Genomic DNA, 15,361 nt, shown 5'->3' on the forward strand with positions numbered 1-15,361 from the left:
GTGAGAGTGTTTGAGTGTGTGTGAGTGTGAGTGAGTGTGTGTGTGTGAGTGTGTTTGAGTGCGTGTGTGAGTGTGAGTATGTGTGAGTATGTGTGTGTGAGAGAGTGTGTCTGTGTGAGTTTGAGTGTGTGTGTCTGTGTTTGTGTGTGTGTGTGAGTGTGTGTGCGTAAGTGTGTATGCGTGTGAGTGTGTGTGTGAGTGTGTATGTGTGAGTGTGAGTGAGTGTATGTGAGCTTATGTGTGTGAGTGTGAGTGTGTTTGTGGGTGTGAGAGGGAGTGTGTGTGAGTGAGTGTGTGAGTGTGTCTGTGTGTGAGTGTGTGTATGAGTGTGAGTGTGTGTGTGAGTGTGACTGTGAGTGTGCGTGTGAGTGAGTGTGTGTGAGTCTGTGGTGTGGGTCTGAGTGTGATGTGAGTGTGTGTGAGTGTGTGTGTATGTGTGAGTGCGTGTGTGAGTTTGTGTGTGTGTGTCTGTGTGTGTGTATGAGTGTGCGTGTGTGTGAGTGTATGTATGTGTGTGAGTGTGTGTGTGAGTCTGTGTTTGTGTGTGAATGTATGAGAGTGAGTCTGTGTGCGTGTGTGTGCGTGTGTCAGTGTGCGTGCGTGTGTGTGTGTGAGTATGAGTGAGTGCGTGTGAGCATGTGTGTGTGTTTGTGAGTGTGAGTGTGTGTGTGAGTGTGTATGAATGTGAATGTATGTGAGTGTGTGTGTGTGTCTGTGTGTGAGTGTGTGTGTATGAGTGTGTGTGAGTGTGTGTGTGCGTGAGTGTGAGTGAGTGCGTGTGTATGTGTGTGTGGGTTTGGAGTGTGTGTGGGTTCTGAGTGTGTGTGGGTGTGAGTGTGTATGTGTGTGAGTGTGCGTGTGTGTGTAAGTGTGTTTGAGTGTGTGTGTGAGTGTGTGAGTGTGAGTGTGTCCGCGTGAGTGTGTGTGTGTGTGTGTGACTGTGTATGTGTGTGAGTGTGAGTGAGTCTGTGTGTGTGGCTCTGAGTGTGAGTGTGTATGTGTGAGTGTGTGTGTGCGTGTGTGTGTATGTGTGTGTGTGAGTGTGTCTGTCTTTGTATGTGTATGTATCTGTGTACGTGTGTGTGTGTGTGTGTGTGTGTGAGAGAGTATGTGTGAGTGTGTGTGAGAGTGTGTGTGTGAGTGTGAATGTCTATGAGTGTGAGCGTGTGTAAGTGTGTGTGCATGTGTATGAGTGTGAGTGTGTGTGAGTGTGTCTCTGTGTGAGTATGTGTATGAGTGGGAGTGTGTGTTTGTGAGTGTGAGTGTGTGTGCATGAGTGTGAGTGAGTGTGTGTGAGTCTGTGTGTGTGTGCGAGTGAGTGTGAGTGTGTTTGAGTGTGTGTGTGTATGTATGTGTGTGAGTGTGTGTTTGAGTGTATGTGTGTGTATGTGAGAGTGTGTGTGAGAGTTTGAGTGTGTGTGTGTCTGTGTTTGTGTGAGTGTGTGTGAGAGTGTGTGAGTGTGTGTGGGTGTTTGAGTGTGTGTGTGTGAGTGTGTGTGTGTATGTGTGAGTGTGAGTGAGTGTGTGTGTTTGAGTGTGAGTGTGTGTGGGTGTGTGTTTGGGTGTGTGTATGAGTGTGAGTGTGTGTGTGTATGAGTGTGAGAGTGTGTGTGTGAGTGTGCATATGTGTGGGTGTGTGTTTGTGTGTGAGTTTGTGTATGTGTGTGAGTGTGTGTTTATGTGTGTGTATGTGTGTGTGCGTGAGAGTGTGTGTGAGTGTGTGTGTATGTGAGTGTGAGTGTGTATGTGTGAGTGTGTGTGTGTGCGTAAGTGTGAGTGAGAGTGTGTGAGTTTGTGTGCGTGAGTTTGTGTGTGTGAGTGTGAGTGTGTGTGTGAGAGTGTGTGAGTGTGTGTGAGTGTGTGTGTGTGAGTGAGAGTGTGTCTGTGTGTGTGTGAGTGTGAGTATGCGTGAGTATGTGTGAGTGTGAGTTCGAGTGTGTGTGAGTGTGTGTGTGTGAGGGTGTGTGTGTATTTGAGAGAGTGTGTGAGTGTGTGTGTGGGTGTTTGTGTGTGTGTGCGTGAGTGTGAGTGAGTGTGTGAGTCTGTGTGTGTGTGAGTATGAGTGAGTGTGTATGAGTGAGTGTGAGTGTGTGTGCGTGAGTGTGAGTGAGTGTGTGAGTCTGTGTGTAAGTGTCTGTGTGCGAGTGTGTGTGAGAGTGTGTGTGAGAGGGTGTGTGTGTGTGAGAGGGTGTGTGTGAGAGGGTGTGAGTATGTATGAGTGTGAGTGTGAGTGCTTGTATGTGTGAGTGTGAGTGTGTGTGTGTGAGAGTGAGTGTGTGTGTGTGAGTGTGTGTGAGCATGTGTGTGTGTTTGTGGGAGTGTGAGTGAGTGTGTGTGAGTGTGTGAGTGAGTCTGTGTGTGTGTGAGTATGAGTGTGAGTGTGTGCGTGTGAGTGTGTGTGTGCGTGAGTATGACTGATTGTGAGTGTGTGTGTGTGAGTGTGAGTGTGTATGTGTGAATGTGAGTGTATGTGTGTGAGTGAGTGTGTGTGTCTGTGTTTGTGTGTGAGTGAGTGTGTATGTGTGTGTGAGTGTGTGAGTGTGTGTGCGCGATTGTGTATTGTGTCTGTGAGTGTGCACGTGAGTGTATGTGTGTGTGTATGTGTGAGTGTGAGTGAGTGTGTGTGAGCAAGTGAGTGTGAGTGTGTGTGTGTGTGAGTGTGTGTGGGTGTGTGAGTCTGTGTTTGTGTGTGAAAGTGAGTCTGTGTGTGTGAGAGTGAGTCTGTGTGTGTGTGAGTGTGTGTGTGTGAGAGAGTGTGAGTGAGTGTGTGTGATCATGTGTGTGTGTTTGTGTGAAGGTGAGTGTGTATGTGTGTGTGTGAGTGAGTGTGTGTGAGCATGTGTGTTTGTGTGGGAGTATGTGTGAGTGTGAGTGTGTGTGTGAGTGTGTATGTGTGTGTGTATGTGAGTGTGAGTGTGTATGTGTTAGTGTGTGTGTGCGTGAGTGTGAGTGTGTGTGTGCGTGAGTGTGCGTGAGAGTGTGTGAGTTTGTGTGTGTGAGTTTGGGTGTGTGTGTGAGTGTGTGTGTGTATGAGTGGGTCTGTGTATGTGTGTATGTGAGTGTGTATGTGTGAGTGTGTGTACATGTGTGTGAGTGCGCGTGTGTGAGACTGTGTGTGTGCGTGTGTGTGTGATTGTGTATGTGAGTGCGTGTGTGTGAGTGAGAGTGTGTCTGTGTGAGTGTGAGTATGCGTGAGTATGTGTGAGTGTGTGTATGTGTGTGTGAGAGTGTGTGTGAGTGTGTGTGTGGGTGTTTGTGTATGTTTGTGCGTGAGTGTGTGAGTGTGTGTGCGTGTGTCTGTGTGTGAGTATGTGCATGAGTGGGAGTGAGTGTGTGCGAGTGTGTGTGAGTGTGAGTGTGTGTGAGTGTGTGTTTGAGTGTGTGTGTTTGACTGTGTGTGTGAGTGTGCATCTGTGAGTGTGTGTGTGAGTGTATGTGTGTGAGAGTGTGTGTGTGAGTGTGTGTGTGAGAGTGTGTGTGTGAGTGTGTGTGTGTAAGTGTGTGTGTCTGTGTTTGTGTGTGTGTGCGCTTGAGAGTGTGTGTGTGAGAATGTGTATGTGTGAGTGTGAGTGTGTGTGTGTGTGAGTCTGTGTCTGTTGGTCTGAGTGTGAGTGTGTATGTGTGTGTGAGTGTGTGTGTGCGTGAGTGTGAGTGAGTGTGTGTATGTGTGAGTGAGTGTGTGTGTGTTTGTGTATGTGAGTGTTTGTGTGTGTGAGTATGTGTGTGTGAGCGTGTGTGAGTGTGTGTGAGTGAGAGTGTGTTTGAGTGTGTGTGTGAGTATGTGTGTGTGAGTGTATGTGTGTGTGTGTGTCTGTGGTTGTGTGCGTGTGTGAATGTGTGTGCATGTGTGTGCGTATGAGTGTGTGTGGGTGTGTTAATGTGTGTGTGTGTGTGTAAGTGTGTGTGTGTGACTGTGTGCATAAGTGTGTGTGTGTATGTGTGAGTGTGAGTGAGTGTGAGTGAGTCTGTGTCTGTTGGTCTGAGTGTGTGTGTGAGTGTGTATGTGTGTGTGAGTGTGTGTGAGTGTGTGTGTGAGTGTGTGTGTGAGTGTGTGTTTGTGTGAGTGTGTGTGTGAGTGTGTGTGTGTGAGTGAGTATGTGAGTGAGTGTGTGAGTGTGAGCGTCTATCAGCAGGTGAAAAAGAAGGAGGCATATCGACAAGAAGGAGGTATAGACAGGATAGATCGAGTGAATCCTTCGAAGACTATAAAGGCACTATACTTAAGAGGGAAATCAGGAGGGCAAAACGGGGACATGAGATAGCTTTGGCAAATAGAATTAAGGAGAATCCAAAGGGTTCTTACAAATACATTAAGGACAAAAGGGTAACTCGGGAGAGAATAGGGTCCCTCAAAGATCAGCAACGCGGCCTTTGTGTGGAGCCACAGAAAATGGGGGAGATACTAAACGAATATTTTGCATCAGTATTTACTGTGGAAAAGGATTTGGAAGATATAGACTGTAGGGAAATAGATGGTGGCATCTTCCGAAATGTCCAGATTACAGAGGAGGAAGTGCTGGATGTTTTGAAATGGTTAAAGGTGGATAAATCCCCAGGACCTGATCAGGTGTACCCCAGAACTCTGTGGGAAGCTGGAGAAGTGATTGCTGGGCCTCTTGCTGAGATATTTGTATCATCGATAGTCACAGGTGATGTGCCGGAAGACTGGAGGTTGGCAAACGTGGTGCCCCTGTTTAAGAAGGACGGTAAAGACAAGCCAGGGAACTATAGACCAGTGAGCCTGACCTCGGTGGTGGGCAAGTTGTTGGAGGGAATCCTGAGGGACAGGATGTACATGTATTTGGAAAAGCAAGGACTGATTCGGGATAGTCAACATGGCTTTGTGTGTGGGAAATCATGTCTCACAAACTTGGTTGAGTTTTTTGAAGAAGTAACAGAGAGGATTGATGAGGGCAGAGCAGTGGATGTGATGTATATGGACTTCAGTAAGGTGTTCGACAAGGTTCCCAATGGGAGACTGGTTAGCAAGGTTAGATCTCATGGAATAAAGGGAGAACTAGCCATTTGGATACAGAACTGGCTCAAAGGTAGAAGACAGAGGATGGGGGTGGAGGGTTGTTTTTCAGACTGGAGGCCTGTGACCAATGGAGTGCCACAAGGATCGGTGCTGGGCCCTCTACTTTTTTGTCATTTACATAAATGATTTCCGAGCATAAGAGGTACAGTTAGTAAGTTTGTAGATGACACCAAAATTGGAGGTGTAGTGGACAGCGAAGAGGGTTACCTCAGATTACAACAGGATCTGGACCAGATGGGCCAATGGGCTGAAAAGTGGCAGATGGAGTTTAATTCAGATAAATGTGAGGTGCTGCATTTTGGGAAAGCAAATCTAAGCAGGACTTATACACTTAATGGTAAGGTCCTAGGGAGTGTTTCTGAACAAAGAGACCTTGGAGTGCAGGTTCATAGCTCCTTGAAAGTGGAGTTGCAGGTCGATAGGATAGTGAAGGCAGCGTTTGGGATGCTTTCCTTTATTGGTCAGAGTATTGAGTACAGGAGTTGGGAGGTCATGTTGCGGCTGTACAGGACATTGGTTAGGGGCCACTGTTGGAATATTGTGTGTAATTCCGGTCTCCTTCCTATCGGAAAGATGTTGTGAAACTTGAAAGGGTTCCGAAAAGATTTACAAGGATGTTGCCAGGGTTTGAGGGTCTGAGCTACAGGGAGAGGCTGAACAGGCTGGGGCTGTTTTCCCCGGAGCGTCGGAGGCTGAGGGGTGACCTTATAGAGGTTTATAAAATCATGAGGGACATGGATAGGGTAAATAGACAAGGTCTTTTCCCTGGGGTGGGGGAGTCCAGAACTAGAGGGGCAGAGGTTTAGGGTGAGAGGGGAAAGATATAAAAGGGACCTAAGGGGCAACGTTTTCACCCAGAGGGTGGTACGTGTATGGAATGAGCTGCCAGGGGATGTGGTGCAGGCTGGTACAATGACAGCATTTAAAAGGCATCTGGATGGGGACATGGATAGGAAGGGGTTTGGAGGGATATGGGCCGGGGTGCTGGCAAAATGGGACTAGATTGGGTTGGGATACCTGGGTCAGTATGGACGGGTTGGGCTGAAGGGTCTGTTTCCGTGCTGTACATCTCTATGACTCTATGAGTCTCTAATTGTCTCTGTAACTCAAAGGAAACATTTAATTGTCCAGTAACATTATCCTGGCTGTCGGAAATCCTGCTTGAGTACTTTTTTGGGACGTTGTGGTCGCTGGCTGGGCCCAGTATTTATCACCCCGTCCCTAGTTGCCCCCCTTGAGAAGGTGGGGGTGAGCTGCCTCCCTGACCCACTGCAGTCCATGTGCTGTAGGGTAGACCCACAATGTCCCTGAGGGAGGGAATCCCAGGATTCTGACCCAGGAAGGAACGGCCGATAGATTTCCAAGTCGGGATGGTGAGGGGCTCGGAGGGGAACATGCGGGAGGGGGGGGGGGGGGGGGGGTGGGGGGGGGGGGGAGGGGGTGGGGGGGGGGGGGTGTTCCCATGTACCTGCTGCCCCCTTGTCCTTCTAGATGGAAGTGGCCATGGGTTTGGAAGGTGCTGCCTGAGGATCTTTGGTGAGTTTCTGCAGGGCATCTTGTAGCTGGTACACACTGCAGTTACTGAGGGGGGGGGAGGGAGGGGATGGTACACACTGCTGTTATTGAGGGTCGGTGGGAGGGAGGGAGGGGATGGTACACACTGCAGTTACTGAGGGTCGGGGGGGGGAGGGAGGGGATGGTACACACTGCAGTTACTGAGGGTCGGTGGGGGGGAGGGGATGGTACACACTGCAGTTACTGAGGGTCGGTGGGGGGGAGGGGATGGTACACACTGCAGTTACTGAGGGTCGGTGGGGGGGAGGGGATGGTACACACTGCAGTTACTGAGGGTCGGTGGGGGGAGGGAGGAGATGGTACACACTGCAGTTACTGAGGGTCGGTGGGGGGGAGGGGATGGTACACACTGCAGTTACTGAGGGTCGGGGGGAGGGGGGAGGGAGGGGATGGTACACACTGCAGTTACTGAGGGTCGGTGGGGGAGGGAGGGGATGGTACACACTGCAGTTACTGAGGGTCGGTGGGGGGAGGGAGGGGATGGTACACACTGCAGTTACTGAGGGTCGGTGGGGGGAGGGAGGGGATGGTACACACTGCAGTTACTGAGGGTCGGTGGGGGGAGGGAGGGGATGGTACACACTGCTGTTACTGAGGGTCGGGGGGGGGAGGGAGGGGATGGTACACACTGCAGTTACTGAGGGTCGGTGGGGGGGGGAGGGAGGGGATGGTACACACTGCAGTTACTGAGGGTCGGTGGGGGGAGGGAGGGGATGGTACACACTGCAGTTACTGAGGGTCGGTGGGGGGGAGGGAGGGGATGGTACACACTGCAGTTACTGAGGGTCGGTGGGGGGAGGGAGGGGATGGTACACACTGCAGTTACTGAGGGTCGGTGGGGGGGGAGGGAGGGAGGGGATGGTACACACTGCAGTTACTGAGGGTCGATGGGGGGGGGAGGGGATGGTACACACTGCAGTTACTGAGGGTCGGTGGGGGGAGGGAGGGGATGGTACACACTGCAGTTACTGAGGGTCGGTGGGGGGGGGGAGGGGATGGTACACACTGCTGTTACTGAGGGTCGGGGGGGGAGGGAGGGGATGGTACACACTGCTGTTACTGAGGGTCGGTGGGGGGGGAGGGAGGGGATGGTACACACTGCAGTTACTGAGGGTCGGTGGGGGGGAGGGGATGGTACACACTGCAGTTACTGAGGGTCGGTGGGAGGGAGGGGATGGTACACACTGCAGTTACTGAGGGTCGGTGGGGGGAGGGAGGGGATGGTACACACTGCAGTTACTGAGGGTCGGTGGGAGGGAGGGGATGGTACACACTGCAGTTACTGAGGGTCGGTGGGGGGGAGGGGATGGTACACACTGCAGTTACTGAGGGTCGGTGGGGGGGTAGGGGATGGTACACACTGCAGTTACTGAGGGTCGGTGGGAGGGAGGGGATGGTACACACTGCAGTTACTGAGGGTCGGTGGGGGAGGGAGGGGATGGTACACACTGCAGTTACTGAGGGTCGGTGGGAGGGAGGGGATGGTACACACTGCAGTTACTGAGGGTCGGTGGGGGGGAGGGGATGGTACACACTGCAGTTACTGAGGGTCGGTGGGGGGGTAGGGGATGGTACGCACTGCAGTTACTGAGGGTCGGTGGGGGGAGGGAGGGGATGGTACACACTGCTGTCACTGAGGGTCGGTGGGGGGAGGGAGGGGATGGTACACACTGCAGTTACTGAGGGTCGGTGGGGGGAGGGAGGGGATGGTACACATTGCAGTTACTGAGGGTCGGTGGGGGGAGGGAGGGGATGGTACACACTGCAGTTACTGAGGGTCGGTGGGGGGGTAGGGGATGGTACACACTGCTGTTACTGAGGGTCGGTGGGGTGAGGGAGGGAGCGAGGGGCTGTTTGTGGGTGTGGGGTCTGCTTTATCCCTGGATGGTGTCGAGCTTCTCGAGTGTTGTTGGGAATGATAGTGTCACTGACCGGTCTCACATTTATTGCCATCTCTCATTGCCCCAGGGGGTATGTAAGATTTACCCACATTTCTGTAGGTGTGGAGTCACATGTAAGGCCAGACCAGGTTAGGACGATAGATTTCCCTTCCCTTAACCGATGGGTTAATCCAACAACAGGCCTTGGTCACATGGTCGCCATGAGATTAGTTTTTCGTTCGGCAGAATTCAAAACCCATGCCCCCAAAATAAACACTAACCTGGATTTCTGGATGGTTATACAATCCCGACAGTGTGGAAAGAGACCATTCGGCCCATTGAATCTGCCCCAACTCTCTGAAGAATATCCCAAACAAACCCCACCTACCCCATCCCTGTAATCCTGCATTCCCCATGGCCAATCCACCCTAAACCTTCACATCCCTGGACACTATGGGACAATTTCCCATGGCCAATCCATCCCTAACCTGCACATCCCTGGACACTATGGAACAATTCCCCATGGCCAATCCACCCTAAACCTGCACATCCCTGGGCACGATGGGACAATTTCCCATGGCCAATCCACCCTAAACCTGCACATCCCTGGACACTATGGGACAATTTCCCATGGCCAACCCACCCTAACCCGCACATCCCTGGGCACTATGGGACAATTCCCCATGGCCAACCCACCCTAACCTGCACATCCCTGGGCACGATGGGACAATTTCCCATGGCCAATCCATCCTAACCTGCACATCCCTGGACACTATGGGACAATTTCCCATGGCCAATCCACCCTAACCTACACATCCCTGGGCACTATGGGACAATTTCCCATGGCCAATCCACCCTAACCTGCACATCCCTGGACACTATGGGACAATATCCCATGGCCAATCCACCCTAACCTGCACATCCCTGGACACTATGGGACAATATCCCATGGCCAATCCACCCTAACCTGCACATCCCTGGACACTATGGGACAATATCCCATGATCAAACCCCCCTCACCTGCACATCCCAGGATGCTATGGGACAATATCCCATGATCAAACCACCCTCACCTGCACACTTTTGGACTGTGGGAGGAAACTGGAGCACCCGGAGGAAACCTGTGCAGACACAGGGGGGACCATGCAAACTGCACACAGACAATGTTGGAATCAAAGCTGAGGGCCTGGCACTACCAGCAGTATATCTGTATCCAATAAGGCGATGCTTATGATCTCTCTCATAACCCCAGAAACCTGGGGATTGGGGAATCCAACAGTTTTGACAGTTGTCAATTACACAAAGTTATTACAGTCATCGACACATCAGTGTCTGAGCTGGTCATGAAGTGATTTGGTTACTACAGAAGAGCATGGCCTCTAATGGAGGGTCATGTTTCAAGTGGTCCCAGGGGAAGATGGAGTCTGAGCCCATTATACCTTCAGGCCACATGTTACGATGCAGCGATAATGTCCCAAGCATGTCACTACAAGGCATACCAATCATCTGGGAGAACAGGGAGGATAGTTCGATGATGCTTCCCTTGTGGAATAGTCTAGATCAGGGGGACTCAGTTTAGAAATCTAAAGATCACCAGTGATTCTTTCTCTATCTCTCTCTCTCGCTCTCTCTCTCTGAGGCTCCTGCCTCTGGGGAACACAATTCCTTTAAGAGCATCAGATGTGTTTAATGGTTTCAATATTGACGGCAGAGATTGAGAGATTCTTGACCGACAAAGGAAGGTCAGGTCAAAGGTTATGAGGAGGGAGGTGGGGGTGGGGTGGGTGGGGTGAGGGTGGAGGCGGGGGGGGGGCGGCTCAGGTTATTAGGTGGTCCTAATGAAAGACAACCAGGCTGGAGGGGCTGAACATCCCACAGCAGCTCCAAGAACCACACAGTCAGAGAACGCAGGAGGTGGATGGGCCATTCGGCCCATTCGATAAGGGATGATGGCTGACCATTCCCTGCTCCCGCTGTCTTCCTGTGATCCCTTTAGCCCTGAGGGACTGAGCTAACTCCCTCATGAAAGCATTCAATGCTCTGGTTCGGACCACTCAGTGTGAGTCTGGTCTCACTCTCTGTCTGTCAGTCCCGGGAATGAGTCTGGGAAAGCTTTCGCTGCTCTCCCTCCATCATCAGAACATCCTTCCTCGGTGAAGAAAAAAAATCCCCTGTCCCCCAAAACCACACACACACTCACACACACACACACACACACACACACACACGACACCAGCGAGTGGTCTAACCTTGTCCAATCGCAGCAAGATTTCCCACAATTCTTGGAAGTGGTTAAGCAGAGCAAAGTTGTGACGAGAAAGCCCAGCGAGATAAAAAAACAGGAACTGCACTTGGTCACACGAACCCAAAATAGCAAGAGACAAACCACACACCAAGGTAAGAAACAGGGCTGATTGCCATCAGGCGTAGGTCAAAACAGTTCAGCAGGAAGTTGTAATGAAGGGATGGAACAGCACAAGATCAAACACAAAGGTAACATTCACTGAGAAAGATTATCTCACTCTCTCTCACCTGTGGGTGCAGAATGCAAATATGTGCAAAACAACTGAAGTTCTGTAAAAAATACAAGATGATCCACACCCTCCGACAGTGCGGCACTCCCTCAGCACTGACCCTCCGACAGTGCCCACTCCCTCAGCACTGACCCTCCGACAGTGCGGCACTCCCTCAGCACTGACCCTCCGACAGTGCGGCACTCCCTCAGCACTGACCCTCCGACAGTGCGGCACTCCCTCAGCACTGACCCTCCAACAGGGCCCACTCCCTCAGCACTGACCCTCCGACAGTGCCCACTCCCTCAGCACTGACCCTCCGACAGTGCCCACTCCCTCAGCACTGACCCTCCGACAGTGCCCACTCCCTCAGCACTGACCCTCCGACAGTGCCCACTCTCTCAGCACTGACCCTCCGACAGTGCCCACTCTCTCAGCACTGACCCTCCGACAGTGCCCCCTCCCTCAGCACTGACCCTCCGACAGTGCCCCCTCCCTCAGCACTGACCCTCTGACAGTGCCCTCTCCCTCAGCACTGATCCTCCGACAGTGCCCACTCCCTCAGCACTGATCCTCCGACAGTGCCCACTCCCTCAGCACTGATCCTCCGACAGTGCCCACTCCCTCAGCACTGACCCTCCGACATTGCCCACTCCCTCAGCACTGACCCTCCGACAGTGCCCACTCCCTCAGCACTGACCCTCTGACAGTGCCCACTCCCTCAGCACTGATCCTCCAACAGTGCCCACTCCCTCAGCACTGACCCTCTGACAGTGCCCACTCCCTCAGCACTGACCCTCCGACGGTGCCCACTCCCTCAGCACTGACCCTCCGACAGTGTGGCACTCCCTCAGCACTGACCCTCCGACAGTGTGGCACTCCCTCAGCACTGACCCTCCAACAGTGTGACACTCCCTCAGCACTGACCGTCTGACAGTGCCCACTCCCTCAGCACTGACCCTCCGACAGTGCCCACTCCCTCAGCACGGACCCTCTGACAGTGCCCACTCCCTCAGCACTGACCCTCCGACAGTGCCCACTCCCTCAGCACTGACCCTCCGACAGTGCCCACTCCCTCAGCACTGACCCTCCGACAGTGTGGCACTCCCTCAGCACTGACCCTCTGACAGTGCCCACTCTCTCAGCACTAACCCTCCGACAGTGCCCACTCCCTCAGCACTGACCCTCCAACAGTGCCCACTCCCTCAGCACTGACCCTCCGACAGTGCGACACTCCCTCAGCACTGACCCTCCGACAGTGCCCACTCCCTCAGCACTGACCCTCCGACAGTGCAACACTCCCTCAGCACTGACCCTCCCACAGTGCCCACTCCCTCAGCACTGACCCTCCGACAGTGCCCACTCCCTCAGCACTGACCCTCCGACAGTGCCCACTCCCTCAGCACTGATCCTCTGACAGTGCCCACTCCCTCAGCATTGACCCTCCAACAGTGCCCACTCCCTCAGCACTGACCCTCCGACAGTGCCCACTCCCTCAGCACTGTCCCTCCGACAGTGCGACACTCCCTCAGCACTGATCCTCGGACAGTGCCAACTCCCTCAGCACTGACCCTCCGACAGTGCGACACTCCCTCAGCACTGATCCTCTGACAGTGCCCACTCCCTCAGCACTGACCCTCCGACAGTGCCCACTCCCTCAGCACTGACCCTCCGACAGTGCGACACTCCCTCAGCACTGACCCTCCGACAGTGCGACACTCCCTCAGCACTGACCCTCTGACAGTGCCCACTCCCTCAGCACTGACCCTCCGACAGTGCCCACTCCCTCAGCACTGACCCTCCGACAGTGCCCACTCCCTCAGCACTGATCCTCTGACAGTGCCCACTCCCTCAGCACTGACCCTCCAACAGTGCCCACTCCCTCAGCACGGACCCTCTGACAGTGCCCACTCCCTCAGCACTGACCGTCTGACAGTGCCCACTCCCTCAGCACTGACCCTCCGACAGTGCCCACTCCCTCAGCACGGACCCTCTGACAGTGCCCACTCTCTCAGTACTGACCCTCCAACAGTGCCCACTCCCTCAGCACTGACCCTCCGACAGTGCGACACTCCCTCAGCACTGACCCTCCGACAGTGCCCACTCCCTCAGCACTGACCCTCCGACAGTGCAACACTCCCTCAGCACTGACCCTCCCACAGTGCCCACTCCCTCAGCACTGACCCTCCGACAGTGCCCACTCCCTCAGCACTGACCCTCCGACAGTGCCCACTCCCTCAGCACTGATCCTCTGACAGTGCCCACTCCCTTAGCACTGAGCCTCCAACAGTGCCCACTCCCTCAGCACTGACCCTCCGACAGTGCCCACTCCCTCAGCACTGTCCCTCCGACAGTGCGACACTCCCTCAGCACTGACCCTCCGACAGTGCGACACTCCCTCAGCACTGATCCTCTGACAGTGCGACACTCCCTCAGCACTGATCCTCCAACAGTGCCCAGTCCCTCAGCACTGACCCTCCGACGGTGCCCACTCCCTCAGCACTGACCCTCCGACAGTGCAGCACTTCCTCAGTACTGACCCTCTGACAGTGCCCACTCCCTCAGCACTGACCCTCTGACAGTGCCCACTCCCTCAGCACTGACCCTCTGACAGTGCTCACTCCCTCAGCACTGAACCTCCGACAGTGCGGCACTCCCTCAGCACTTACCCTCCGACAGTGCGGCACTCTCTCAGCACTGACCCTCCGACAGTGCGGCACTCCCTCAGCACTGACCCTCCGACAGTGCGGCACTCCCTCAGCACTGACCCTCTGACAGTGCCCACTCCCTCAGCACTGACCCTCTGACAGTGCGGCACTCCCTCAGCACTAACCCTCCAACAGTGTGGTTCAGATTGCCTGAGGGAGAGGGAGGTAGAGGGTGAGAAAGAGAGACAAATAGAGACGGAAGTAGAGAGGGTGATAGACGGAATGATAGAGAGAGAGATATTGAGATAGAGAGGAGGCAGTGAAATCCTGCGAACGGATGAGGGGAGATTCTGAATAAAGCAACGAGTCTTTTCATGTGCAGGGGTAGTGTCTGTGTCCCTAGACCAGGTGTCCCCCTTTTCTAGTCCCACCTACTCCCTCAGAGGTGTGTAATGACAGCTCTGAACGTGCTGGATAGAGAAATGGGTTCAGAACTATTTGAGTCTGATACCTTGAGTGCCGAACACTGAATGAACAAGTCCCACAATGATCGCAGGACGTGCCCACCAGGAGTGCATTCGGCCCCTTTGCGTCTCTCCTAACTCTCCACAGTTCGCACCCTGTGCTCCAATTGCTTCCCTCTCTCTTCCCCCCCCACCCACCCCCCCTCCCCTTGCCCCAACCAAACCTCTGCAGATTCTCCCCCACCGCCACCCCCCACGCCCTGTCTCCCTGCCCAGCATCCCCCCCCCCACAGCATTTCAAAAGCTCCCCGTCCAACCTCCCAGGACCACCCCGACAAACAAATAGCCATCCGCCCCACTCCCCCCAACCCCCCCCCCCCCCGGACCTCTCCCTCCTTCGATCACCAGAGGGAGACCGACCCTCACCCGTGCTACGCCCCGAACCCTGGCCGCCAAGTCTTCGTGCATTGTGCTAGCTGCCTGTCTCCTCCCCAGGATGGTGGTGGTGGTGGGGGGGGGGGGTTTGGGGGGGTATACCAACCTGAGGTACCCTCGCCAAGGCTCGGGTTTCACGCGCGTCAGCATCGGGCAGAGGGAGGCTTCAGTGGGTGTCCGTCAGGAGGCAGCGATATCACCTCAGTCGCAGGAGAGTGGGGCCCAGCCGATGAGGAAGTAGAGGGTGGGGGCGGGGCAGTACAGGGGAGGGAGCGGGTAGGTGAAGACAAATTCAAATATCCCCTCTCATCGCTTGGCAACTGTTACTTTCATCAAAGCCCAAGCGAGATTTGACAGAAACCAGATTGAGACGCTAACCACAATCACATGACCACCCTGTCAGTGACTCACATTTTCCACGGGGCTTGATCGCTGTAAACATTTGTCACTAGACCCTTCAGAAAGACTTTCCACGCGGTTAACCACATGCTCTGCCTCACTGGCTACCGTTCAGCCCCTCGAAAACTCTCCCTCTCACTCAGACCTGTGTCTCTTTCCAGCCACCCACACCCCCCTCTGTCACGTCCAGATGACAGTTCAAGATGGCCGCCATGCCCTCTGGGTAGGCTGTGTTTGTGCTCCTGGGCCCGTGCGCTTCATTCGGCCGCTTTCTCCCTTCTTCCCTCACCCTTTCCGTCTTCTTTCTTTGTCTTCATCTGCTTCCCTTCGTCAGTGGCTGGGAAGGGGTGACATGGAGGAGGAGAGTGGCTGGAGAGCGACTCTTGGTGAGGTGGCCTGATGGTGGAGC

The 15,361-nt window shown here is 54.1% G+C and overlaps 1 protein-coding gene across 1 annotated transcript in view; it reads right to left on the reverse strand.

The window, feature by feature from the left end:
- The window catches only part of LOC140458738 (B-cell receptor CD22-like), a 51,472-nt gene extending 36,723 nt beyond the window's left edge, over positions 1-14,749 (reverse strand). The window contains exon 1 of the mRNA XM_072553397.1: positions 14,660-14,749. Within this exon, the coding sequence (XP_072409498.1) occupies positions 14,660-14,703 (44 nt within the window). The 5' untranslated portion in view covers positions 14,704-14,749. The remainder of the gene's footprint in view (positions 1-14,659) is intronic.
- Between the last annotated feature and the right edge of the window lie 612 nt (positions 14,750-15,361).

The sequence above is a fragment of the Chiloscyllium punctatum genome, chromosome 34 (assembly GCF_047496795.1).
Source record: "Chiloscyllium punctatum isolate Juve2018m chromosome 34, sChiPun1.3, whole genome shotgun sequence".
NCBI classification, from domain to species: Eukaryota; Metazoa; Chordata; class Chondrichthyes; order Orectolobiformes; family Hemiscylliidae; genus Chiloscyllium; species Chiloscyllium punctatum.